The sequence below is a fragment of the Musa acuminata genome, chromosome BXJ2-6 (assembly GCF_036884655.1).
Source record: "Musa acuminata AAA Group cultivar baxijiao chromosome BXJ2-6, Cavendish_Baxijiao_AAA, whole genome shotgun sequence".
Lineage (NCBI taxonomy): Eukaryota > Viridiplantae > Streptophyta > Magnoliopsida > Zingiberales > Musaceae > Musa > Musa acuminata.
This window is the reverse complement of record NC_088343.1, coordinates 10,821,285-10,849,029: the sequence shown is the minus strand read 5'-3', so window position 1 is coordinate 10,849,029 and position 27,745 is coordinate 10,821,285. Positions and strand designations below refer to the sequence as shown.

The following is a 27,745-nucleotide window of genomic DNA, read 5'->3' as shown; positions in this document are numbered from 1 at the left end:
CGGTAATATTCCATCTCGACTGCTCCTTTCCTCGCGCGACCTTCTGCGAGTCGGCGATCCGTCCGGCGCCGAATTCTCCCTCCTCCCTCAAGGTTTTCGATTCCGATCGAGTTTGATACCAGGCTATCGCGAGAGATTTGTTCTATTGATCTGTAGGACGCGTCATCTGTTGATGGTAGTCTGCCGATCGAAACCCTAGATCGCAATCTGTTAGGTTTCGGCTCTGATTCGAGGGGTTGGTTGGGGGTGATCTGTCCATGGCGGATCAGGAGGATGAGGAGCTGCAGATGGCGCTCCGTATGAGCCTGCAGAGCTCGCCACCGGAGGCGAAGAGAAGTAAGCAGCGGGAGATAGCTGAGGAGTCCGTGGAGGCAAGGAACCGGCGGTTACAGCGGGAGCTCATGGCTTCTGCTGCCGAGAAGAGGATCAGGGCCGCCGCCGCCGCCGCCACGGGAAATAAGACTGTTAGCCCCGCAAAGCCGTTGTGCGCGAGAGAGGAGTCGCGGAATGAGAGTGTTCCGATGGCCATCACGACTGCCACAGTAGCGAAGGAGGAGATGAGCCTTCCGCAGCTGGAGAAGAGCAGGGTTTTAGGTTGTGGGGAGGAGTTATCGTCGGTTGATGCCGAGCAGTTGTTTCTTATGGTGTTCGGAAGTTGCGTGTCAAAGGATGTTTTGGCACAATGGAGCAACCAAGGAATCAGGTCAAGTCATGAGACGTTCTATTTGCTGTCATATTTGAATTTGCTACCTATTCGGTATCATTCAATTCTCTACGCATGAAAAAGAACTGTTTTTCTTGTGATATTTCAAATTCTGCCCGCATTTGGGAATTCATCGCTTTGTGGATTCACAGTTTCCATGGTTCTACAGTTCTAGTTATACCATATTCCCTGGAACCTAGTAGTGAAAGTCTTATTTCCGTTCTTACAATTGAAGTGGATAATATTTGATGTTTTCCAATAGAAGGAAGGTGATGATGTTATGGTACAGACTCTACTTTATAAATAATTGGTTGTCCATGTTTTCCAGAAATCCTAAAGCTTTCTCAGTGTTTTATATCTTCTTCAATCTATTATGGCCCAGCATAGCTCATATAAATCCAAAACATGTTCTATTGTCTTGTCTGAGCAAAGTCCAAACGCCGCAAATGTTTGCATAATGTTTGCGATTACAATTATTCCTTCATGAATTTCACAAGGAAGTTCATATATTTTATGAAGACTATCTAGTTTAATGTAAAACTCTAATTGAAATTTAAATATACTTTACAGTATATTGAGACACAGTCTACTTTGTATGTTTAGATCCTTGCTTCTAATGATCTGGGGAAGTTGTGTAATCCGTGAGACTGTGACCAGTCTTATCTATTACAATTCGGTGTTCAACCTCCGGTGAAGCTTTTATCCTTTAATCCCTTGGTTTCCTTTCCTTGATTCCTTTGTTCTACCTTGGATTTTCTATTTTTCTATAACTTTTAGGATGTGTTCAAATTCTAGCAATTTGGATCAGCTACACGTCATAATACCAGATTTTTTTTCTTTCTATGATTTATGTTTTAAATTGGGAGGTTTGGATTTTTGGCTTCAATATTTGAATTATAAAGTATTATTTTGTTGTTATTCTCACTGATTTTGGCTATGACCTATCTGATTGTTCTCTATCCTTATATGAGTCATACTTCATTTCCTTCTTGCTGCATTCCTGCATCAGGTAGTGATGTTTAGTTTATTGGTTGGGCTTGCTAGTATCTTGTATTTGGAAGTATTAATGTCCACCAGTTATATATCTGATTGCTCTAAAGACTGTGGATGAAATATTGAGTTACATGTATATAATTGGTTGAACAATGATCTTGTTGGAAACTACTTTTTGTAATTTATTTTGTATGAATTAATGCTTGTAGATTTAGCTCTGACCCGGAAACTTGCATGGGCTTGGTCCAACACGAGGGAGGTCCTTGTGGTGTGCTGGCTACCATACAGGTTGTTCTCTTTTTTCCCCCTCATTTGTCTTATATACCTACGGTTATGTTGCTACAGATGGACTTTCAAAGAAATCTAGTATTGTCTTGCTCATGGTTTACAAATGCTTATAATGATGCCATTTCCATTTTTTTCTTTTTGCTGATATGTAAAGGGCTGTTTGCTATATAAGATCTCTTCTGCTTACCTTGTTAAAACCATAAATCTAGAACTTGTTGCTTTATAAATTAAAGAGGGTTGTGTTGATGTCAAAATTTATTTCTTAGTCATCCTGTGAATATTGTTGAGGTGCTTGTCAGATACTTGCAATGTAGTACCATTTCTAGTATATGTTTTATTTTCAAATTGATGAATATACATAAATTTTAAAAAGCAGGGTGTCCCATGCTTTAGCTTGCACTGTTCTTGTCTCCACAATCACCATGGAGCATCAAAGACAGTTCAATTTACATCAAAAAATTGCCTCATGATGCTGTGTGTCACCTACAAATTGTTCTCGACATTCAATGTTTCTGAACAATTGCCTCGTGTATCATTATAATATTTTTGTTTTCAATTCTTATATCCTAGAAAATTCAATGCGGAACCTTTCATGACAATGACTGTGAGTTTATTTATGTGACATTTCTCTATACATGCTTGCTGGATTTTTATAGTGTTTTTACTACTTTGTAAAGTTTTTTCTAACTCTGATTTCTTGTATTTTGCAGGCTTATGTATTGAAGTATCTTTTGTTTTTCTTGGATGATTTTGGTAAAGTCAAAGTCAATAATCCACTTTATAATTTAGATCAGAAGAAAATTTATGGAAGTTCAAATGCAGCAAGCAATAATTTTGCATCTTTTACTGAAGATATAAAGGCAAGGTGATTAATTACTCTAAAATGATTTTGATCTCATTGTAACCTTTTTGTCCTGTAACTTGTTCAATTATTCATTGTTCTTGTTCATTGGATATTAAGGAATTTGACATATCCATATTGTGAAAATCTTGAGAAGCTATTTATCTCTTGAAATGCTAATTGTCTTTTTTCCCCTGAAAATGAACTTGCTTTGTTGTCAATGCTGATCTAAGACGGGTCCTGCAAGCTGCACGTGCTGTTTGTGCTTTGGCATACTGCATATTCAGATTCCTGTAACAACTTGATATTGTACTTTCAACTGCGATATAGGGAGAAAAGCTAAGAATATTTGCTAAAGACTTTATTGCACTCTCATTACTGTAACTTGTCCTGATGTCACAGCAACGAAACATATATGCAGTTGAGGAGCATTTCTGCATTGAACAAAAAGTGAAGACAAGCAGAGGGGAAAGTCAGCTGAATAAAAATCGGAACAAGGACAGATTATGTGTTTTTTTTTTTTTTGAGGGGAGGGTTGGGGGGGAGATGATTTAGTGGTGATGATGTAAGAAAATGAGATAGTGTGTTGTTACTATGAGATAATAGTACAAAATTTAGGAATTCAAAGATGAACTGAGTTATCAAAGAGTTTACAACTCAGCTATTCTCACCTGAATTTAACTACCAACCAGAGAAGGTGGTAAGTTCATAAGGTTTACAACCTTGCTGTGCAAAATAATGCTATTATATCTAACAAATGGAATAATGAAATGCTGCAGGAACCAAGTAGGGCTTAGAACTTGCAATAAATACCTCCTTTGATTGGTGACCTTTTGTTAATTACCCTTAGTTATCCTATGTAGCTTTTGATCAAAATCTGGTGCTGAAGAGGTCATGAATTGGCATCAACTTAATATTGTTGGATTTTTTTTTCTTTCTTCTCCCAAGGTGATTTTTAAGCTTCAGGCCCTGATAATATGTCTCTTCTCAGAGCACTGGTTCACAGTATCGTTGAAATATTATTTCTATGTGGAAGTGGGAAACGGGCTGTTATTGCAACAATAAAAGTTCAATGCCATGATGTGGAGGGATCTGAAGCTGATCAGCATGAGGTTACAGCCTAACCAAATTGGCTTTCTGTCATTTTAAGCCCACCTAGGATTCTTTAGCTTACTTTTGATTGCTGCAACATTTAAACAGATGTTAGCAAAAGCCTTGGAAGGTCTCTCAATTGCATCAGCTTCAGATTTACAGAAAATTCTGAGAGTTAACACATACAGCATACAAGCAACTGCTATGCATCATCTCATGGAAGTGCTTCCTGTGTTTCGAAATCGTATGGGGGCAATGCTGTTCCTTATATCTGCTCTACTGTCACGAGGACTGGTTTGAATGATACTTCACAATCTTTTCATTACAGAATGTCTTTTTGCAGCATACCACAGCATTATATGCATGACACCTCACCCTTTTTCTCCTGAATGTATTTTTCCCCATAATGTTGCTTCATATTCAAGTAGTATTAATTACAAAATAAACACTTTATGCATGCTTGGTGGACAAACTCTGGACAATTAAACAATATGTTATTGACAGCAATCTTATCTTATGGTGAAGCTTAGACATGTTAACATGCATGGTCTCAAAGACCTGTCGGTATGGTGCATTCCAATAATATTTACTGGTCCACCATGTACTAGTACTGGACCAGAATTTGGTATTTAGTTTTTATTCATTTTTTTAGGTGGTACCAGGAGGTATGAGTCGGTATATCAATACCTTTCCACTCAGGTAAATTATTAAAAACCAGTATCCAATTATGATTTAAACCCTTGTTTACATGTAAGGTGGATATTAAGGCTTCCCAATTATACAATCTGGTGCACAACCTGGTCGATACAATAAAGGAAGAATGTATTTAAGGCAGAAACTATTCTGGTGCAATATTCTTAATTTGATAGTGAAGATTACATGCTAGATAAATTTATGGTATGCCACTCTATTATTAAGTTTAGCTGGAGGATCGTAATTTAGCCCAAAGAGTGAGGGAGAGAATGATAGATTTAAAAAAATGACTGAAGTGACTTGGTAGCAGAAAAGTAAGTGACTTAGTACAGAGTAGTAGATTAAAAAAATATTAATCGGTTCATAGAATGAGACCTATTGAAGTTGCTGAAGTTGGGAAGTGGCAACCCATATGGGCAACAGTATGCTATTGTTCATTTAGAAACTGTAGTTTTCAGATATTGTCCAAGACTATGTTCCATATGGAACTGATGAATGTTCCATATCGTTCTTTTGTAAATGTTATATGTTTACCATCACAGTAAAATAAGGTGATGATCCATGATCAAAGTTCTTGCTGTGCTGAAAAACTATTTTTTAAGGATGTTTTGTTGATTGCATGGATGTTTACACTCATTATGATAGATACATGGTAATCTGAATTTTATATTGTCGTTTGCAAAAGCCTATTGCTGAATCTTTTTTGGCATTATAATTCCAGGAATCCGTTCAGGATGATAGAGATGATCCTAGCCTACCACTGGTCACAGCTCCATTTGGGCATGCCTCACAGGTAATATTTAATTCATCGAATTTTAACAACACATTCAAATACTTCAGGAGGGAAAATATGAATCATGATCGCAACATCGTGCTACCAAGATTGCCCATTCACATGGATATTTCCTCCCATGTAGTGTTAATACTGCAGTGAGTCAATATTGCATTTATTGTGTCACCACAATAGTATACAAATGTCTCAAATGTAACTAGTAGTGCTTCAGTATCATATATCTCCAGAAATCTTGATGCAGGACAGTCTAATCCTGAACCCTGGTAATTGCAGGAAATTGTGAATCTTCTGATTTGTGGACAGGCTGTCCCCAATGTATTTGATGGCCGGATGGATCTTGGTGGTGGCATGTTCTTGAAGGGCATACCCATGACTCCGGAGATTGGATTCCTTTCACTTCTGGAATCTCTCAATCTGTGTAAGGTTGGCCAGCATCTAAAATGCCCTAGATGGCCCATATGGGTAGTGGGTAGTGAGTCACACTACACTGTTCTTTTTGCTCTTGATCCTGCTGTGCAAGAAGAGAACGAGCTGGAAGAGCGAGAGTCAAGGATTAGAAGAGCATTTGATGCCCAGGATCAGAGTGGAGGGGGAGGCTTTATCAGTGTTGAAGGATTTCATCAAGTTCTCCGGGAGATGAACATTAACTTTCCTCCTGAAAGGCTTGACAACCTTTGCAGCTCAGGGTTCATAGTATGGAGTGAGTTCTGGCAGGCCTTGCTGGATCTTGATAAAGGTTTAGGGGGCTTAAAGGACTCATCTGGATTAATGGGCAAGAAGCAGTTTGATCTCTACCATTTTAATGGGATTGCAAAATCAGTCTCCAATGGTACGTCTGCTGGAGGTGAGAGTCCATTGCAGAGACCGCGGCTTTGTAAGTTGAGTGTCGTGGTGCCTCCTAGGTGGACCCAAGAAGAGTTTTTGGCTGATGTGGTGAGTAGCTCAAGCAATGATTCCAGCACAAGAGAGACTGGAATCGTCGAGCTTAATCAGCCTCCGCAACCTCCTCAGCATGCACCACTAGTTGACTGCATTAGAACGCGTTGGCCACGAGCCATATGCAGTTGGATCGGAGATGCTCCCAGTATCGTGTAAAGGGAAGTTCCCATGAAAGGATAGTCTTTTCCGTACTCCTGCCATGTTACCTGCTTCAACCTACTTTGCAGCTAGAAATGTCTGATTGTGGTGATTGCTACCATCAATTTGTTTATTTATGTGGTGTAATTTTGTCCCAAAACAAAACTGACATTTGAGGGTTTTTTTTTTTTTTTTTTTACCTTGCCAAAAAGAATGCTCAATATTTTCTCGGCCATTTGGTAGAGGCTCACATGTAGCTCAAGCATTGTCATTGTGTTGTATCTCACCAGCTGCTACCCTCATCCATCTTCAAGTAATTTCAATGCCGAAGGGTTGGAAGGCAGCAACCGGTTGGGTACGTAATTCCATCGTAAGTTCATCTGATGTCTTGGTCCAGATTAGAAGAAATTTTTACTAACTCTCTATCTTTACATTCGTAGGTGAATTCTTGCAGATGCCGCGAAGTGTTGCAGAGGGTGGTCAACTGGCAACAGTGCAGCAGTCTCCAGATATCCCAGTACAGTGGGTAAAGTCCTAGCACTCGTTATAACATTCTACTCGATGAGCTCTTTTGAGTTTTCATGCACAGATATATGGTTGCAGAAACATCATCTTCCCATCTCACCATCAGATAAAACTCCCACTTTATTGTTCTTAGATGCACCCAATTCCCTAGATCATTGTTCACGAGACTTCTAAGAATATAAATGGATTGATCCTTCGTGATATATCAATCGAAGATCATTCCTCATTTATGTTGTCTGGAAAAACACTCAAAAAATATTCCTACTCTACCTGGGTTGGAATACTGCCGTAACCTATTTTTCTTCACATAAATGGTATTTTATCTTCTGATAGAAATCTTGAGATCTAGCAATGGTCTTCATCATCTTGATGATGATAATGATGTTTGCACCTGCAACCACGAAAGCAAAAGAACCGACTTTGATGTGAAAGAATTAACCACAGGCCAACTCACATTCCCACCATCAGACAACTGAGCCATCAGCCACCACTTTTCTTGAGAGATCAATTCCAGTGATACGTCACCAGCATAAAATTCACTTTCCTTTTCCGTTTCTGCAGTGAGCTGATGATTGTTGGTGAATATGAGATTAGTTTCAAGATCTTTACTATCGGATAAGATTTAAAGTTTTACTTTCTTTTTTTTACTAAGTGAATTTAGTACATTATATTGTTTCAATGTTTTTATCCGATGCGGTTTTGCATTCTCGATATTTAGCCCGTAAAAAGTTCATTAACACGGAAAATAATAGCGAATCTAATTAATATTTTTATTGGATGAGGTTTTGGGTCTTCAATATTTAGTTACTAAAAAGTTCTATCGGAATGCTGATTAACGTGGAACATAAGGGTGAAGTCATGCTTTTGCTTTGATGACAGGGCCAAGTGGGAGCACGGCAATCTCTCCTACACGTCATTCAAGATTTTATTGTTTGGACCGCTTTGAATCTTTTTCCACATTTCCGCACAAAACAAAGCAATGTGCCTTCAGTGACTTGGACAAGGGCCAATCGATCCAATCGGGTCAGAGTCGAGATAGAAAACTATGATCCTTCAGCGGATCGAATTCGCTGACGATCCGATCCATCGACTTAAACCAATTTCATATATCTATTTTTATCTTACTTATTCAAATAAACATAAATACGACTCTCATCTGGAATACTGGGAATCTTCCCGGTTCTCTTCGCAGAGCCGCCCGCTCATGCCGGTCTGCGACATCGCACCGCCATAGCCGATCGGATCCACTGGAGCGGATCCGAGATACCCCATCGGAACGAGGAAACCCAAGATTACGTTATCCTCTATCGCGTCCTCTCTACGACCTATGGTTTGTCCACCCGCTTGCGCAATAGGACCCACCTGTGGGTTCGGAGATGCGCGTGTTGGTGGGGTAAGTAGGTACGCCGGCGGGACGGTAGGATGGTGGTCTCGTCCTTCTATTAAGGTTTTAACTCTTTGCTTTATTTCTCACTGCTTCGTGCGGCTGTGCTCCGAGTAGAATCCACCGTCACGATTCCGCCACCTTCCTTTTCCCGTGCAACCTTCGCCGTCCAACCGACGCTGGGAACCGCGATGGACCCCGCCGGCGCGCTGCCGCCGATGAACCCCCGCTTCGGGCAGATCCCCTTCCCCACACCCCGTGGGGGCGGAGGAGGCGGCGCCTCCCACCACCGACGGGCCCAATCCGAGACCTTCGTCCGCCTCCCCGACGACCTCCTCTTCGACTCCGACCCCGACTTCGAGATCCCCGACATCGACTTTTCCTCGCTCTCCGACGATAACTTCTCCGGCGATAGCGGAGCGCCGATCGCGGCGGAGCACGCGAGGGCGGCAACGTCGGCTGCGGTTGCAGCTGCGGGCACGGGGAGACCCGTCCCCGGGGCCCACCTCAGGAGCCTGTCGGTGGATGCCGCGTTCTTCGAGGGGCTGTCGTTCCAGGACGCGGTGCCGGAGGGGAGGGGGCACCACCGGAGAAGCGGGTCGATGGACGGGCCGACCTCTTCGTTGAAGGGTGAGTCGGCGCCGCCGCTGTCGGATTTCGCCAAGAAGACGATGCCGTCTGAGAAGCTCGCCGAGCTGGCCCTGATCGATCCCAAGCGTGCAAAAAGGTCTTTGCGTGTTTTCCTCTCTTGACCTCTTTTGCTTCTTTGTGCCCTAAAACATAGAAAGCCTCTTTCTAGCAAAAGCAGCCCCACAGAATTCGAAGTATTAATCTTGTTTTCTGATGCTCGTTGATCTGATCAAGTGGCCTTCGTACCTACAGGGTTTTTGCTTAATTGGAATTCCACGCTCCATCACCTGAAAATTCCCTTATTCTTATTCTTTAGTTTGTTTTCTTTTATTTTGTATATCTGTAGTTCTTCCAGAAAAGAAATTTGGAGTAGCAGGTTCTTTTTATCTCAAAATCTCTCATCTTGAAAGATATAATTACTCCATGCTTGATTAAATACCAAAAAGAAGGGTAAATATTTGACTCTGGAATCCTTGACATGGTGATTATTGGGTGTTTTGTGCTATAGGATTCTTGCAAATAGGCAATCCGCTGCTCGTTCCAAGGAGAGGAAGATCCACTATACAAGCGAACTTGAGCGGAAAGTTGAGACACTCCAAACAGAGGCAACCTCTCTATCAGCGCAGCTTACACTTCTGCAGGTAGGAGATATTGTTTACTTCAAAGTTTATTGCCTTACCTTTTAAAGATTGTAAGCTGATTCAAGTTCTATGCCTACCCGTAAATTAAACGGATCCATTTGACCACCACTGGAGTCCATGTTAGAGTTGAATTTAGATCATCCTTACGTAGTTCATTTGGTTTACACACATGTACTGGTAGATGGTATGAGTACTGAAATGTCAGAATTATATCTTTTCCTTTTAGGAAACCTCCTATGGGCATTGCAGTATGACATGTTTTCTCTATTGGTACACAAGAGAAGCAAACAAGAAGCTTGTGCTCTTGTTGTAAAACGAAAAAAAGAAAAAGGTTGGCTCATACATGATGATCATGCCGATGCAGAGACCAAGGAGGATCAATGTAAATAATTTTATTTCCTGCAAGTAGAAGGGGTTCTCGTGATTCGAACCATGATCACCTAGGTCATAGAGGAAAAATCTTAATGGTCATCGAGGCTTGTCCTTTCTCCGAAAACTTTTACCAAGAAACTAAAATATTTGACCCAAATCTTGAATACTAAATCATATGATTCATAAGAATCATAAATGATAAGCAAATTGAAAAACCTTGTATTGAATGTAGGAGTATCATAGCACCCACCCAAATGCGTTATCAGCTTTATTCATGGACACATGTAAGGCACTCTTGAGTGTGCCCAAGTCTCAACCTGCCTGATAACATATTTCTATGATGCAGATAATTGATGCTATAGCGGACAGATATGGATAAATGACAAATATACCATCTATCGAGTTTCATTTTCCTGTTTTTCTTTCTTTTGGTTCTTTCTACCTAATTTAGGATCATATCTTTAGGTGTGATAGTGTAAGCAACACAGAAAATTTCTTCTTTAATTAAGACTGGTCTAGTTGCAGAAAGAATATTGCAAACAGTTACTTTTTTAACTAAATCAATATCCAATAACATATTTACAGTAAGGAACATGCAGGTCTACATTTATTTTGCTTGTCACTCTTAGCTTTTGTGGAGTAGCCAAATTTGCTGCTCAGGACTGGTGGAAGATGAATGTACAGAGGAGAATCGGAAGTGGATCTTTTTTTTTTATATGCTGATGAAAAGCGTCGACCAAGGAAGGAAAGAGAATCAGGTAAGCAAATTGGGATGCACCAGATAAAGATATGGGGGGATATATACTTTACCAATGGAACAATACAGTGCACATGGAATCACAGATGAAACTGCAGACTTTGCTACTTTATGCACCTATTTACATGCCCCGAGTCACAGTGTAGACACAACTTGCAAATCAAAGAACCAAATATGGAAGGTCTACTGCTAGCGACTTTGGCTGAAACAAATTAGTAGCCAATTATGGCGGTGATTAAATGTCGGAATAGCAATAACTCTTGGTAAAACAAATTTAATAGCAAAGGCAGGTAGCTTGAAGAAATGCATCAAGTATTCTTAGATGAGGATATGACAAAATGGTACTTGGGAATCAGAATATATACAAGATGGTTATATGATCATTGTTTGATGCTTCCTGATACTAACATAGAATGCAGCAAAGTGGAGTAACTGTACCAATGAGCAATGGATAGAGCTGATACTAAAAACAAGGAACAATACTGAGCAATCATGAGTCAACATTGGAGCTTTACTTTTCTTTACTCCCGATCTGCATTTGGAGTTATTTTCCTTTCAGTTTTTGTTGATCTTGGCCTATTTACTTTATTTTTTACATTAATTAGAATAATAGCAAAGTTGTCTCAATATAAATGAATCTACATATCTGGTATGTCTGGATTCTTATTTAAATGTAAAATAATACAGGTTGCTTATTGTGTTTTATTTACTACATCCTTCTTCATCTCACATTTCATTCATTTTACCATTGTAAAACTAACATATTTGCTTTTGATTTTCCTCAAAAAGCAAAAGCAATTATTTTTTCAAGCATTGATTATGATTTATTTTTGTTCCATCTGAAAGTACTGTATTTCTTAGTGATCTGCATTTTCTCATATCCTGAATACATAATTGATTTCCAAATTTCTCACAAAGCAGAAAGATGGTACTGGTTTGACAGCTGAGAACAGGGAACTCAAGTTGCGATTGCAGGCTATGGAACAACAAGCTAAACTTCGTGAGGGTAAGTATTGATAGTTAGCTGTACACTAACAAATCACAAGATTTCAGAGGTATGTAGATTGTTTTGTGATTGAACTTCTGTCACCAGACCTCAAAGGGATAAGATTGCCATGGCATTTAGAATTGACCTCACTTTCTAACGAATTATGATTTACCAATCAGAAATTAGTGCTACGTCTGACAAAAGATCCAAGCAAGTAAATTAGGCATCTGGCATCTGCTTACAATTTGATTTTTATGCCAAATGTTATGCATGATTTTTCTTTAACTTCTCTTGTGGTTAACAAGCAAAAATGTTCTACTGATCGTGACTAAATGCACGAAATTATATTTTACATCAAGGCTTCCTTTACTAACACAATTTCATATAATCCCAATATTCCTTGCTTTTGTTATTTGTTAACTAGACAATCTTTCTTTTTTTTATCACTGTCTGAAGCAGTTAGATTGAGAAGGATTCTAATGATGTTTTACTCATCGTGCAAAGCTTTTTCTTGGTTTTGTACAGCACTCAGTGAAACTTTACGAGAAGAAGTCGAGCGGCTTAAGAAAGCAACGCGACAACTTTCAAGCGTAAATCAATACCCTGACAACATTCTGATTCAGCAGAGTGTACAAAACTACTACACTCACCATCAGCAGCTGCCTCACCCAAGTAATCAGGCTCAACATCTCCACTCTTCTCCGGCACAAGATTCATCAGACGATAAATCATCCTTAAGTGATCCAATGGACTTCATGTGACAAATGGATCGGTCACAAGTTCATTTGCGAATGCTTTTCTGCAAAGGTAAATTATATAGTTCGTTTGTACTCTTTGTATCTTCATGTACTTTGGGTAACCTGTTGTTCATCTCGTAATCGTGTGTTGTAAAGTCATCAACTCATGGAAGGATGCATAAATCAGATGTATAAAAGCAACTTGTACCTTTTTTATGTTGAGTATTTGAAATGATAAATTTCATCAAGATTTCATGTGTGTAACATTTGCAAAGCATAGTCCTATATCGGAAGTGTGTAAGCACTCTATTTAGTTAACAAGGGTTTAATAGGTTTATTATCTTCGATACATTATCGGTTAAGTCAGTCCATCGGATCAAATCGCAACAACTCTAAATGATCATATGCATTCCGGCATGCAATATATTTGGCCTCAAAGCATTGTGGTTGAATTTTCAAAAAAAAAGTTTTTTTTTTTATATTTCTTGCTCCATATTTTCAAATTCCTCCTCTAATAACATTTTTTTAATAAAATATCCTAACTTGACTGTCAATCACCTAATTTTGTTTTTCTTCTTTATGGACTTCCATCTCCCTCATGGGCTTGTACAGTTACAATGTCCCAACTTGATAGTCAACCACCTATTTCTTTGTTCTTCTTCATGGACTTTATAGACTGTTTCAATTACATTACTTTTATACAATGTTACAATATTTTCAATAATATCAATAAAATATTATAACATTATACTTTATATTTTTTATTAAAAAAATAAGTTTATGGTATTTCTATACTGTGTTACAGTATTTTCAACCATTATAGTATTTTTATACTATGTTTCGATATTTATTTTTTAATATTATTGAAATGTAAAAAATATTATAACATTGGGTAAAAAAAATGAATATCTGTATTGGGTAAAAAAAAAAACGTTGTTAGGAAATTATGAAAATATGGCTATTTTTTCGAAAATAATCAGAAAAACGAATTTTCTCGAAAAATTATCCATACTTTAATAACCAGTAAAAGGAACTATTAATTTCAAATACATATCATTATTCTGTATTGCCCGACGCTGATCCCTTTTCTTATAGTCGAAATAAAAACGTAAGCTAAAAAGGGTGACAGATGAGCCATGCACACTGCAGCACGTCAGATCAAGATTGGACGGCTGGCAGTGGCTTTCGTCGCCATCAACGTCGCGTCTCCGTGCTTCAGAATCCACCCATGCCGAGTCACGTCCGCGACTGCCGGGAAATAAAAAAAGCGTACCCAAATAACGTAACTGGACTCCGCTCACCCGGGGGGTCCCACCTCAAAGGCTGTCCGGTGTCAGCACCGCGACGGGTGGGTTCCTCCGTGGGTCACCGACAGGATCGGGTGGTGCAGTCGCGGTGGGATACAAACAAACAGTTCGCTCGAAGGGTCAAAGTCGCATCCAACAGTCAAAGTCGCACCGCATCACGTAATCGTTTGTGGTTTGGCCTTCAGAGGTTGTCGTTCTTTTTGTCTCCTTTTTCCTCCCCCTCCGACATGGCGTCGCGTGATTCGACGAGATGGCTATTGTGGAGCTTAAAGACGCGGATGAGATGGGATATTCCTTGACGCAAAGATGCGGAGATGACGAGCGAGGCTCTCTCTCCTCAGCTTTGGCCTCCCATGATGGAAACCACCACGTGAATTGTCGACTAATCTCTCTCTCTCTATATATATATATAGAGATAGAGAGAGAGATTAGTCGACAATTCACGTGGTGGTTTCCATCATGGGATGCCAAAGCTGAGGGGTATATATATATATATATATATATATATATATATATATATATATATATATATATTCTAAAAACACTCTATACCCCTAAATTAATCAATCATTTTTTTTCGATTCAAGACTAAAATACTATAATTATTCCAGAGAGAGAGATCAACATTGAGAATTTAATACGATTGTGTAATCATGTCACGTAATTATTAATCACGGACTATCTCCATTAATCTTTTGTTACACTCCTAAGTTTTGGCAGCCTCAACATCATCCATTAGGATCATCATCATCATCCACCACGCTTTTATCTCACGAAAAAGGATGTGAGTTGAGCCCTCGGATCGACATCTAACGGTCAAAAGAGAATGCAGTCATCGTGAAGCCAACGTTGGAGCCACGAAAACATGACCACATGATCCTAATCATACCACGAAATAAACAATGTGGAGTACTTAGACTTGCCCATGGGGAAATGAGTATGTCATGCACTTGATTAGTTCTGGAATAGTTTGGTCCATGGAAAATGAACCTTACAAGTTAATTTAATGTGTCACCAAGATCATATAATATTATCGATTATATATATAATGTCTTTTCTTATTAATAGTATTAATAATATTTAGAGTATAGATATGATAAGGTATATTATGGGTCAACGTCGTGTCACGAGCGATGCCACATAGTACTGTAGCCAGGTAAGCAAGAAGGGCACCCCCACGCATCGAGCCAGGGACCATATCAAGGCGTGGCTCGACATGTCCCGTCCCGAAAAGCTTGGGACGGCGCCGCATGGCGCCATTCCATGCGTCTCGGAGCGACGACCACACAAAGGTACCACCTCACCTCTTGAGGATCGACCGCTACGCCTGCGTACGACCGACCCTCACACAATAGTATAAAAGCACTTTGAGTAGGACCCGACCAAGAGGGAAAAAAAAAAAGAAAAACAAATTCCAACCCGCAACTGACTTGATCGTCGAATGGACAAAAGTCGAGAAACACCCGACGATGGTCTTTTTTGCAGGAAAGCTGCATCGCAGGCTAGAAGGCGCTGATGAAATTTCCGCTGCCAACGCTCAAAGTGGTGTTCGATCGGTCTCAAAACCCGGCTCAACCGATCAGAGACTCCCGACATTGCCCAGTAGATCAGCCCATGCTGACTCTATCAACCACGACACATCGATCCATATAATGTCTCATCGTTATAATGATACTTTAAAGAATAAAAAAAAGAATAAAGGTAGCAATATATGTCATCGTCCTTATCGCATGAGGATAATTTCAAAGAAATATCTATAAATTTCATTAAAAATTTTAGATTTTTAATATATTTTTAAAGGTGAGTTTCGAAAAATAATTACTTTTTGGTGTTTTTCCAAGCTTATTATTTAGAGCCTCGTTCTTACTTATTATTTTTTTTAAAAAATATTAAAAATAATATTTTATTTATTTACACTTATTATAATTTCATTTTTTATCTTCTTATTTTTTTTCCTTTCTATAGTTCTCTGTTATGTACTGTATTATTTTCGACTTTTTCTATTACTTGTGTATTATAGTGGACAATTTGTAAAGACCCAAAAATGATATCTTGTTATATCTTTTAGACTATAACATAATATATATAACCCTAAAAACATTAAACCATCATAATAAACGTCAAAAATTATTTTTTACATCCTCCTCTTTCATCTTCATTTTATCATTCATTATTTTTATATCATCGATCGAGAGAAGAGGGACGAAAAGAATAAGAGGAAAAAATTAAAAAAATATATTAAAATTAAATTATAAAATAAAAGACATATATGACCATTTACAAAAAGATAACTTATGAATATTCAAGATTTTAAACATGACGTTATAAATAATAAAAAAAAGTTACAGAGAGAAATATCCTTCTAAGAAACACCTAAAATACCTTCGGCCATCTATCCTCTGTTTTTGAGCAATACCTTAAAACACTATAACATAGTATAAAATTATTATATTATAATATTTATTTACTAAATTATAGTACTTTCAGGTATTACAAAAAAATAAAAAATACTATATTATAGTGTTTTTGTACCATCTTATATTATTTTCATGATATTACTGAAAAATACGATAACACATTGAAAACATCTTAAACACAATGCTTAATATTCGGTAAAAAAGAAGGACGATGTTTGATTTTTCAGAATTCTGTAAATGAGGACGCTTTTGGGATAAAAACACTTATATTTTACGAGAATTTGCTAATTTTTAAAAGAAAAAACATATAAATTTCCTTTAAAAAAAAAGAAATATTTAGTTTTTGGGCTCCTCAAAGAATCACATCGAATCGTGTCGTCCTCTCCGCCTCCACACGAGACAAGCACCGAATAGAATAATCGAGCCGGGTTCCACGTGGCACAAGTTGGTTGGTGCTCGAGATTAGTTCCCAGTGTCACGCCCAGGCAACACCAGTCTAGTGGGCCCCGGCGCTGTCGGGACCACTCGAGGTGACCACGTCAGCAACCGACCCCGGCCCTTTCAGTGTCATTCTCGTCATTTCATTCTCTCCTGCAATAAGGCGTTCGCTGCGGCTCCTCGGGAACAGATTCCTTACACTGTTCCGCCCACGTGGGCGCCGCTCCCGACAGAAGAACGCCGGCGGGGCCAATCGGAAACCGGGGTACCGACGAAGCCCTAACGTGCTCCTCAGGCACAACACCCGCGTTATCGGAGCGCCGGCTGAGGTGGACCGAATTAACGTTACCCAAGGTGACCGCACCCCTTTCGCCCTTTATATCATCTTTTTCTTACGCTCTCTGGTCTCTTTCGGGTCAGGCGAATTAATGTTCTTCTTCCTTTTTCCCACCTTGGAAGCGAGCTCGAATCCGCGACTTCGCCTCGAGGGTTGCTCCTTGGTTGCGCCGCTCGGGCCGTCTCTCCCTTCGCCTTCCACGCGGTTGTCGGACCCCTCACGGGCCCGCTGGCGAAGCAGTCGTCGCCCTCGCTCGCGGAAGGCAGTGGACTTGGTCTAACTTTGCGACTTGAAGTTTTCGTCTTCTCTTCTTCTTGAAAGATTTCGACGAGCACTTTGGTAGGTTTTGTTGTTGGATTGGTGAAGATCGATGAGGGTCCGGGGGAAGATCTGGCTTCTATGACGACGCCCTATCGGCGCCGGCGGCGCGGTGGAGTGACCCCCAGATGGAATGGCAGGTCTCGTTGGCTTCGGAGACGTTGAGAAGGTGAGGGGGTTTCGCTGTCTGCCTACTTCATTTGCTTTTTTGGTAGTTTCGTAAGAGACATTTTGGATGTTATCATGTTTGTGAAGCGGCTTCCTCGCTAAATCTTCAATCTTTTGTTGTCTTTTCCGTTTCTTTGGGGTTATTCTCATTTATAAAACTGGGTCCTTTTGTTTATTTGGGGCTTCGATGCTGCTGTAGGCATTGGAAATTTGTTGTCACCTCTTAACCTCAAGACTGGTAGCTGTCAACTACTAGAAGCAGATGCTCTCTAGTTATTATAGAACGTCAATAAGACAAACCTGGTATAAGACAAGATTTTAATTGTGGGAATTGCTGATTGGAATATGAAGGGAATTATGAATGATTTGAGATGAAAGGTGAACCACATTTCTTCAGAACCCTGTGCTGGTTTTTTCAGATAAAAATACTGTATGTTCCTTTTGTCATGTTCATAGTGCTTGGACTTTGATTGGATGCGGTGCGCATAGTGCTTAACTACTGTCAGTTCCCAATAAGCCTTTTATCAAATGTTTAGATTTTCGGTAGCCATTATAATGTTAATTATAGTAGTTGTTATTTTTTTATTTTTAATATAATAATCTATTCGTTTTAGCCTGTTTTGAATGGTCTCTGTTCTCAGAGAAGAACCACTTGTCCTTTTCAGTCATGCAACAACAGAATAAGGTCTCTTGATCCGGTTAATACATCTATGTTCTTTTTACTATTTAATAGTTGCTATTTCTGATATCCACAATTCTGAATATTTTGCTTCTCATTTTTTTGCCATTTAGATATGCAAGGATAGATTTGAGACAGAGGTGTGGATTGCAGGCCTCAAGGCACTGGTTTATTCTGGTCAAGGTGGACGATCAAAAACTGATGTATGGAGGAATAGTGGACCGTATTTTGATGTAATTGATACACCTTAACCACTACAGCTAATTACTATTTAAAGTTGCTCTTTCCAAATGAAGTTTCTCGACTAACTTCAGCCTTCAAGGATGCAGGTTGTCACATATATGCTTATAAGAAGGATATTATTCTTCTTCATCGAGTACCTTGTTATCTAATTCTGCGGTCACCTGAAGTTGATTTCTCTGTTCAAACCATTTGACACAGCATTTCATGTTTCTGACCTATTCAGCATATGGTTCTAGCTTGTAAGAAGTGAAATTTACATTGTAAATATTGGTTTGAAAATTTTGTGCTAAATCCAGCTGTCTGATTTGCGTAATTTAGACATTTCCTTCATATTTCAGATATTTCATCTATACCTTGCCTTCATGTATGTTTGACATGAATGTTGCCTGTTGTTCACCCTTAGAATGAGGTAGGTTTCTGCTACTCAAGTACTGTTGCACTTCTAAGGGGCCTAAATTTCCTAATTCAAGCATCATATATAAATGGTCAGTCTACGGAAAATGGCAGGACTTTTTATTGTAAAAAGTTATTAGGTGGTTAGTAGAGTAAGAAGCTCTATGCCTTTAGTTATCTTTTGACCCAGATTAGCTATGCCCTTATTCATTTTATAGTGCAGCGAGATCATCTTATCCCTATCTGATTATACTATAGTCTATCTGGATCGGTTACATCTGATCTTGCTGCAATAAGAGATTTTCTTTTGCTTTCGAGCAAACAAAGACACTGAAAGTGTTTAAAAATGAATTTCTATCCACCCTCCATCTTCTGGCAAAGTTCAAATAGATCTGTTTCCGTTCGTACTGGTGGATCTTCAGTTGTTTCAAAACAACTAGTGATTTTGTTTTGGTTGATTTCAGTTCAAAATGGATCCTAGAAATGGTTGACCCTGATACTAAGCCTTTTGGCCAGTCTCAAGTGAAACTTTCTGCATGGTGGGAGGACTGAGAAAGTAGTAAACGAAACTCATTGCTATATGATCTTGGAAGTTAGAAACCTCTGAACTGGAATGAATTTGCTTCGTATTTGAAATCAGTGGAATGAATAAGTTATCATCTGATTTACTCCAAGAGAGTTTGCTTTGTGCTTGCGTGTTTTGTTGTCACAGGTGTGGTTGTGCTTGGACATGGTTCATATAGTTGCCATAATTCTTTGAAAAATATAGTTGCCATAGTGGATGATGTCTGCCTCATTCGAAACTGGTCGTTCCAATGCCCTTGTGTGGTGGGGCTTTTGATTTGACATGATCAAGTTCCTGTGTGGTAAGCTGCTGTACATAATGCTGTCGACAAAATGTCTCATTTTAGGGCTTGAAAAATCCACATTGTAACGGTCCTTGGAGCCATGATGCAACTAGTTACGCATTCATTATATTGCAGGAAAATGGAATAATATGCATACCACCATATATTTAGCTGATTAGTTTAAATATTCTTATTGGTGTTTCTTTTATAATGTGCTGCATCCATATGAATGTGGAAACATGGTGAGACTTTGAACTCTCAGATTCAGATGCTTGTTAGGGGCTTATGCCATGTTCACTAGGCATCACAACGCATGCATATCTCATTGATTCATGAGGAGTGATTTGACTGTTTATCTTTTGTAAAGCTGTAGACCATTTTGATGTTCCTTCTAATACATAGCAGGCATGGCAAAGGTAGTAAGTAATATTCTGATAGATAGTTATTTTCTATCGGTCTTATATGAATCATAAGTTCACCTAAATGTAACTATGCATGATGCCTCTGATCTTTTTTTTCTTCCTTGAAAATTTTGGAAGGAGAATTTCTTGAATATATATATTTTTAATCTTGGAGTATGCCTTGACTGAAATTAGCCTTTTGCATATATCCTATGTTTTTTGAACTTTCTTTATCCATTCAACCACATGCTGCGATGGATGTTAATACATGGCAATGGACAATTGTTTCAGGATTTCAAGGATTTGATATCTAATAGTCCAAGTGATAGCTCAATTGGTTCCATTCTGGATAATAGTTCTCCTGACATCAATTTTAGTATTACAACTTCACCCAAGGTCACTTCTGAAAATTTTGTACATTTGGAAAGATCAGATGTAGCAAATATGCTAATCAAAGGTGCCTCTTCAGATATTATCAGAGTAAGTGTCTCTAGCGCGCCTAGCACATCAAGTCATGGTTCTGCACAAGATGACTGTGATGCATTAGGTGATGTTTATGTCTGGGGTGAGGTCATATGTGAATTTTCTTCACGAACTGGCACTGAGAGGGGTACCAATTTCTCCAGTGGAAGAGCTGATGTAATCTTGCCCAAGCCCTTAGAATCCAATTTAGTTTTGGATGTTCGCCATGTGGCTTGCGGAGTCAGGCATGCTGCTCTTGTTACAAAACATGGAGAAGTCTTTACATGGGGTGAAGAATCTGGAGGACGCCTGGGCCATGCAGTTGGAGCTGATGTTGTTCACCCTCGGCTTCTTGAATCTTTAGCTAACACAGATTTGGTTGCTTGTGGGCAGTTTCATACTTGTGCTGTAACTTTAGCTGGCGAACTTTATACTTGGGGTGATGGCACTCATAATGTGGGCCTTCTTGGACACGGTAGTGATGTCAGCCACTGGGTACCAAAAAGAGTTTCGGGACCACTGGAAGGTCTTCAAGTTGCATATGTTACTTGTGGCACCTGGCATACTGCCTTAATAACTTCGACTGGGAAATTGTTTACATTTGGTGATGGTACGTTTGGTGTTTTAGGTCATGGAAACAAAGAAAGTGTTGCATATCCAAGGGAGGTTGAATCACTGATGGGTTTGAAAACCATTGCGGTTGCATGTGGAGTATGGCACACTGCTGCAGTTGTGGAGGTTATAGTAGCTCAGTCGAATGCCAGTGTATCATCTGGAAAGTTGTTCACTTGGGGTGATGGGGACAAGTACCGACTTGGTCATGGTGACAAGGAGCCGCGTGTCAAGCCTACTTGTGTTGCTTCATTGATCGACCACGATTTTCACAAGCTAGCTTGTGGCCATAGTCTCACTGTTGGCCTGACAGCTTCTGGACAAGTTTTTACTATGGGAAGTACTGTTTATGGTCAGCTTGGTAATCCACAGTCTGATGGGAAACTTCCATGCTTAGTTGAAGACAGGCTTGTTGGTGAATCTGTTGGCGAAGTTGCTTGTGGTTCATACCATGTGGCAGTTTTAACAACAAGGGGTGAGGTTTTTACCTGGGGAAAAGGTGCTAATGGAAGATTGGGTCATGGAGACATTGAAGATAGGAAAACACCAAACCTTGTTGAAGCTCTGAAGGACAGAGCTGTTAAATATATTGCCTGCGGTGCAACCTTCACAGCTGCCATATGCCAGCATAAATGGGTGTCAGGTGCAGAGCAATCACAATGCTTGGCATGCAGACAAGCATTTGGGTTCACCCGCAAACGGCATAATTGCTACCATTGCGGACTCGTCCATTGCCATTCATGCAGTTCCAGGAAGGCCTTGAGAGCAGCCTTGTCTCCGAATCCTGCAAAACCATATCGAGTTTGTGACTCCTGTTATGTTAAACTGAACAATGTCTTGGAATTTGGAGTTAACAACAAGAGAAATGGTTTACCTCGCTTGTCAGGCGAAAGCAAGGACAGGTTTGAAAAAGCAGAGACAAAATCAACAAAGTCTGTGATACCTAGCAACTTTGATCTCATAAAAGATCTGGACACTAAGGCAGCCAGGCATGGAAAGAGAACTGATTCCTTGACATTTATTCGAGCCTCTCAAGTCAGCTCACTCATACAGTTGAAAGATCTTGCTTTGGTTGGTGGGATTGATCTGCAGCAAGCAGGTCCTAGAGCACTCCACACATCCCTGGTACGATCCGTAAACCCTTCTAGAGCTGTTTCACCATTTTCTAGAAAATCTAGTCCTCCACGTTCTGCATCACCAGTTCCTACATCTTCTGGAGTTTATTTCTCCAAAAGTGCTACTGACAGTCTGAAGAAAACAAATGAGCTCTTGACTCAAGAAGTTCAGAAGTTACGTGCACAGGTATGGTAAATGTCCTCATCCTTCATTGGATAAATTATTTAGCATTGGCAGTCCACTTTCTCTGATCACCTGGATCTGCATTAGGTTGAAAATCTGAGACAGCACTGTGAGCTTCAAGAAATTGAGTTGCAAAAATTAGGAAAGAAAGCTCAAGAAGCCATGGCATTGGCTGCTGAGGAATCTGCAAAATCAAAAGCTGCAAAAGAAGTTATTAAATCCCTTACAGCACAGGTTGTTTCTTGGTTAGATATCTTTATTACTTGCCTTTTACTGTAACAATAAGTTTCAATTTTATTCAAATCTTAGGGTACTTATAAAAGAAGAATAGTGGAGCTATTCCATGATATTATATATATGTGGTTGTCCTGATGATCGTGATCCTCTTATATTTTTCGATGGATATTGTAAATTATTTGTTGGATTTAGGGCCATCATGTAGTTGAGTTTTTGCAAATGCCAACTTTTTGTGCTCTAAATACACCATATTGTAAATTTCCTCCTTTAATTCCCGACTTTATCATTCTACATTAAGCTGCCTCTGTCTTGTATGACATTTGGAATTTTGTATTCAGACCATTTCTAATTTTTAAAACTAGAAGGTCCAGATGGTGATGGAATAATGTGAATATGAAAATAGAAACGTTATTGTAGTACTCTGATATTTCATCAAGTGTCTTTGAAACTTAAGACGTCCCTGCCGGAAAAATTGCGAGACCAAAAATCTATGGTCAGGATGCGAGAACAAATTGATGCTTCTTTTGCGAGTAGATGTTTCTGTTGATCAACTCTCTTACAGATAATTGTCATTGACCCCTTAAAATGTTGAGATACTAATAGGCTCTAAATGATGGTGGAAGTAATGCTAATAACAAATTTATTAATATAATCCTGTGACACTAGTATCAAGTATGATTGTTGGTAATGTTACCAAGCTTGTTGTCAGACATTATGTTGTTAAGGTTCTTCTAAAAAGATTGAGGCCCCAATCCTGCTGATTGAAAATGAAGCATGGGACTTTGAATTGAAGATTCACTGAAGGTGTTCTGAAATTTTAGAAGAGTATAGAAACAGAAGATCACTTGCTTTATGACCTTTTGCGTATTTTTCTTATGTATGCAAAACGAAAAACAAAAACCTTTTCCATACCAAACTATATATAAGGTCATTTCAGATTTGGATCCAAACAGTTGATGTTGATCTAAACAATTTTTGGTACATGCACATGAATATTTGATGTATTTTGGTGCTTCTTAATTGTCATCAATTCAATTTATGTTCGTTGCCATTGAAACAGTTGCTTTTTTTTATCTAGTTGATTTGTAGGTCAGAAAGCATCAAAATGTTTGGATTTTAGCTGATCATTATTTTAAATTCCCGATATTTAATTTTTTGGATTAATCCTTCCAATAGGAGATTAGTTCAACTCTCCTATTCTGTGCATATATACTTACAGAGGTATACAAATAAAAATGTTTTCAGCTAGAATTAGAGATTGTTTTTACATTTTTTGGTCATTAATTAATAGCCTTTCCAGATTTTGCTCTAAAGGAATATCAGTCTTGTCAAACATGTAACCTCACAGTAAACTTACGAGCACGTCATATAGGTCCTGCAACCTGTTTTCCTAATTTTCTCAAGAGTATACTGCTATTTGGTTGGTTCATATTTTTACAAACACTTTGTACTTTTCGAGACTGACCTGTGATTGTTATTGTACAGCTTAAAGATATGGTTGAGGTATTACATCAAGGGGTGTACAAAAATGATGCGGTAAGACCAGTAGACTCACCAAATGGGGTGGGCTCACATTCTGGTCCATACTCCATTCTAGAAGTGGATCATCAGTCAAGATTTAATGTAAACAGTGCTCTGACTATGCTGTCTTTTTCGACTTCGGAGTCTATTCTTGTTGATGGAAATACAAGTCAGAATCATACATTAATGAATGCCCGTGAATCTAATAAGCTGAACTTAAGTTTACAAGACTCTCTTGTGAATTCTAATGGAATGGAAGAAGACTTCACTGCAAGACAACGTGACAGTAATGCAGAGAAGTCATCATCCGGCAGTAAAACTGACATTGATAACAAGGAAATCGAAAATCCTCCGGATGGGGAGATGGTCTATAAGTCTCCAAGCCCTATTTCATCAAATATTCAAGTTGAGGCTGAATGGATTGAACAGTATGAACCTGGTGTCTATATAACACTTGTAGCTCTTCGTGATGGAACTCGAGATTTGAAAAGAGTGCGATTCAGGTAATTGTGACAATCCTTCTGTTTGTTTACCATCACTATTCGGAACAAAATATTTATTTATTTTATTAAAAAATTGTATTCAACCCTGCTCGATAGTGATAAGATTGTCTATGGCATTTGCTTGAATGACCCATTTGAAAGTGCTGCTGTCTCCTTGTTTGTTTGCAATCTTCTATACCTGATTTATGTTATGATGGTTTGCTGAATACCGGCTATTCATGCCGAATTCCAATTGGCACTTCTGTTTGCCTACACAATCTTTGTGTTAGAGATTTGATTGTGCTTTTACTAAAAGTGGAAATCCTTTGCAGTCGAAGAAAATTTGGAGAGAATCAGGCAGAAACCTGGTGGTCAGATAATCGTGAAAAGGTCTATGAGAGATATAATGTTCGTGGGTCAGACAGGTTCTCATCAGCAGTATCAAGTCAATCTGCACTCAAGCCAGAGGAGGATTGCATGCATTCTTCTAGAGTTTGATCACGAGAAAGGGAGTAGCAGGAAACTTGGATGACATGTGATATTATGAGATCATGATCATAATGTGACACAGGAACTTCTGCTGACCTGTGCTTTGCCCCTTTCAAGATGTGCAGTATATATATATTCAATATATATTTTTCTACTCACCAATGCCATTTCTTCTTTAAATTTCACCTTCAAATCTGTTATCGTTTGTTGTATTGTAGTGTATATAAATCATCAAATATGAGAATAGTTGGGGGCAGAGCCTTTTTTGCCTAGTGATTGCAGATGAAAGTTTCTTCTTAAAACGTTAAATGCTATCGTTGGTGATTTTCGCTGCCATGATACATCTATTCGACAAAGCTTTTGTCTTTTCCAACATGTTTTGGATATTGAATGACAATATCCACATTTGGAAGTTTCCTGGCAGATCTAGAAGGGATAGATGGTAACTTTGGCTATTAACTGATGAACTGGCTGGTGGGCGTACCCAGATTTCCAGGATCCACAGCTGAATATGTTTTCTGCCAAGAACTGGTGTCGCACTTCAGTGACAGAATATAGCTGACATGACTGCTGACTTGGCATAGGCCTCAATGTGCCAATTCTGTAGTACTCTGAACTGTGTGGCTAATAGCTAAATCATGGAAGATTTCTTATATGCCACTGGTGCAACTTCAGTGTATTCTGCGGTCAATTTTGTTGGTTTGATTTATATTCTGGTTGGTCACTTGTAAATGCAATGAGGTTAGAACAGTACTCTCTTGGTTGATTCCAAATTATGATTATGTATTTGATAATAGTTGCAGAACTCTCCCAAAATTTTCTTACTGCTTGCTCTATAGAACTGATCATTCTCTGCAAGTGCAACCAACCAGCGTGCAAAAATCTCTCATGTTTTGATCTTTTATTTTTGGGTGAAAAAGAAGAGATTGTTCTATGAAATCAAGTTGCTAACAGTGTTTGCATCTTTAAGCCCATGAATTTGGAGAAGTACATTGACTTTCGAGACCACCATGATGCTCTGGATTTTGTGACTTCTTGAATGATTTGCCTTTTCTTATTCTTGGAAATTTAGGTGGGTTGCAGAAGCTCCAAAGTTACAAGCTGCTAATCTGCATCTCCCATCAACTCCATGGCTGTCATTCTGCTTCTTGGCAATGCAAACAACACCACCACAGCAGAACAATTTTGGCTTACATAAAGATCCAATCAAGCCATATCTTGGTGATATGTTTCCTCAGCCTACCTCTCGAATTCTGCACCATATGGCATGACATAAAGTAAAAATTCCTTACCCAAAGATCAAGTCCTTTTATCTAGCAAGATCATATTTCTTACCATTCAACAAGCAGGGAAAAGATGAACATCGATTAATGATGATGAACAAACAAATTAACACAGGAGATCAATCCTGTGCTGCTATCAAAGTCAGCTGGTGTTAGAAGACCTGTAGCTCTCACATGGTCCGCTAAAGTCAAAGTCCAACCTGCACTCTCCTCCATCGCTGGCATTTCCTTTCGCGTCGTCTTCTTCCGCGACTTCCTCTCTCTTCTTCCAATGGAACAAGGGAAGAACAAGGCCTTGTCTTCTTCTACAAATCCGGGAACTGGTTCAACAGTTCCCAGAAAGCTCCAGGGGAAGGAACAGTAGGCGTCGACAGCAAGTTGTTACTGGGACTAGCCAAGAAGCTGCCGCCGTCCATGAAGCTCCTGTTGTTGCCGTCGACGTTGCTCTTGTTGGCCAAGACTGGACTTAGCTCGAGCAAGAAGCCCAGCACGCTCGGATCGAACGACGGCGAGAACAGGGTCGGAGATATCGGGAGGAGGGAGGCCGGTACGGGCGACAAGACCCCCGGAAACGAAGCCGGCCGGTCCACCGTCGCTTCCCTCTCGATCTCGAACCCGCCCACGGCACCCGTCCGCGCTCGGTAGAGGTCGGACGCACGCGGCGACGCCGCCTTCTCGAACGTGGCGATACGGGCGGCGGGGGAGAGCGCTCCCCCGGGCGAGGGCAGCGAGGGTTCAGCGGAGGGGTCGGAGCCGGGGCCGGTCAGTCTCTGGACGAGGGACATGAACTCGCTGGGGTTGGCGTGGATGATCTTGGGGGAGACGGTGTAGATGACCACCGGATCCCGGTCGTGCTGCGGCTGCGGCTCCGGCGGGTACTGGTGGTGCGGTGGCGGCGCTACAGGTGGCTTCTTGATCTTGCGCGACTCTCTGCTTACCCTGAGAGGAGCAGGCCGTGGGCCTTGCAGCTCTCGCCTCGGCGACGGTCGGGGTTCCGAGGGATCCATGGATGGGACTGATGTTTCTGGGCGGAGAAGAGGGCTTAAGGTGTCGAGGGAAGCTTCCTCCAGGCCAACGCCAGAGCGAGAAGGGAAGGAGAGAGGAAAGAAGCGATGTGGAAGATTACAAGTCTACGTAAAATATTGGGACAGCCGAGTCAATGCACAGATTGATACATCAAGGAAGAATAGATGGAGGAGGATCCCTGTTAACGGAGAATGGAGTTGTACCGGTCAGCATGTCGGTCAACAAGGGCAGGAGATGTTCTCCGGTGGGGAGAGAACCAAGAGAGGCTTCA

The 27,745-nt window shown here is 39.9% G+C and overlaps 4 protein-coding genes across 6 annotated transcripts; 3 read left to right on the top strand and 1 right to left on the bottom strand.

The window, feature by feature from the left end:
- On the top strand, nt 1-6,742 carry LOC103987691 (uncharacterized). Its single transcript, XM_018828073.2, has 7 exons — nt 1-703; nt 1,906-1,984; nt 2,695-2,849; nt 3,817-3,937; nt 4,026-4,211; nt 5,332-5,403; nt 5,677-6,742. Exons 1-7 carry the CDS (start codon nt 258-260, stop codon nt 6,496-6,498), a joined length of 1,881 nt encoding a protein of 626 aa, XP_018683618.2. The 5' UTR covers nt 1-257; the 3' UTR covers nt 6,499-6,742.
- Nucleotides 6,743-8,214: 1,472 nt separating this feature from the next.
- LOC135614766 (transcription factor VIP1-like) lies at nt 8,215-12,762 on the top strand. Its single transcript, XM_065112481.1, has 5 exons — nt 8,215-8,398; nt 8,507-9,116; nt 9,528-9,660; nt 11,711-11,795; nt 12,303-12,762. The coding sequence occupies exons 2-5, from the start codon at nt 8,581-8,583 to the stop codon at nt 12,536-12,538; spliced, it is 990 nt and encodes a 329-aa protein (XP_064968553.1). The 5' UTR covers nt 8,215-8,398; nt 8,507-8,580; the 3' UTR covers nt 12,539-12,762.
- Nucleotides 12,763-17,063: 4,301 nt separating this feature from the next.
- Nucleotides 17,064-25,421, top strand: LOC135583388 (PH, RCC1 and FYVE domains-containing protein 1-like). Of its 3 annotated transcripts, none has more exons than XM_065112477.1 (6): nt 17,064-17,500; nt 18,292-18,411; nt 20,355-22,439; nt 22,524-22,670; nt 24,159-24,697; nt 25,009-25,421. In XM_065112477.1, the coding sequence occupies exons 1-6, from the start codon at nt 17,465-17,467 to the stop codon at nt 25,172-25,174; spliced, it is 3,093 nt and encodes a 1,030-aa protein (XP_064968549.1). In that variant the 5' UTR covers nt 17,064-17,464; the 3' UTR covers nt 25,175-25,421. The 3 variants fall into 3 exon arrangements, with proteins under 3 accessions (XP_064968549.1, XP_064968550.1, XP_064968551.1); XM_065112478.1 differs by having other exon boundaries at nt 17,065-17,500; nt 18,292-18,507; XM_065112479.1 differs by having other exon boundaries at nt 17,472-17,500; nt 18,292-18,660.
- Nucleotides 25,422-26,509: 1,088 nt separating this feature from the next.
- LOC135614765 (protein MKS1-like) lies at nt 26,510-27,571 on the bottom strand. The gene has a single exon (XM_065112480.1). The coding sequence runs from the start codon at nt 27,453-27,455 to the stop codon at nt 26,754-26,756; it is 702 nt and encodes a 233-aa protein (XP_064968552.1). The 5' UTR covers nt 27,456-27,571; the 3' UTR covers nt 26,510-26,753.
- Nucleotides 27,572-27,745: the final 174 nt, after the last annotated feature.

Bases quoted from the DNA above. Each gene is read 5' to 3' on its own strand.
- LOC103987691 (XM_018828073.2), top strand. From the start codon at position 258: ATGGCGGATCAGGAGGATGAGGAGCTGCAGATGGCGCTCCGTATGAGC. The intron at 1,985-2,694 runs GTTGTTCTCTTT...TGTATTTTGCAG, and splicing joins GTGTGCTGGCTACCATACAG to GCTTATGTATTGAAGTATCT. The intron at 5,404-5,676 runs GTAATATTTAAT...TGGTAATTGCAG, and splicing joins CATTTGGGCATGCCTCACAG to GAAATTGTGAATCTTCTGAT.
- LOC135614766 (XM_065112481.1), top strand. From the start codon at position 8,581: ATGGACCCCGCCGGCGCGCTGCCGCCGATGAACCCCCGCTTCGGGCAG. The intron at 9,117-9,527 runs GTCTTTGCGTGT...TTTGTGCTATAG, and splicing joins GATCCCAAGCGTGCAAAAAG to GATTCTTGCAAATAGGCAAT. The intron at 9,661-11,710 runs GTAGGAGATATT...CTCACAAAGCAG, and splicing joins CGCAGCTTACACTTCTGCAG to AAAGATGGTACTGGTTTGAC.
- LOC135583388 (XM_065112477.1), top strand. From the start codon at position 17,465: ATGGCAGGTCTCGTTGGCTTCGGAGACGTTGAGAAG. The intron at 22,671-24,158 runs GTTGTTTCTTGG...GTTATTGTACAG, and splicing joins TTAAATCCCTTACAGCACAG to CTTAAAGATATGGTTGAGGT. The intron at 24,698-25,008 runs GTAATTGTGACA...AATCCTTTGCAG, and splicing joins TTGAAAAGAGTGCGATTCAG to TCGAAGAAAATTTGGAGAGA.
- LOC135614765 (XM_065112480.1), bottom strand. From the start codon at position 27,455: ATGGATCCCTCGGAACCCCGACCGTCGCCGAGGCGAGAGCTGCAAGGC.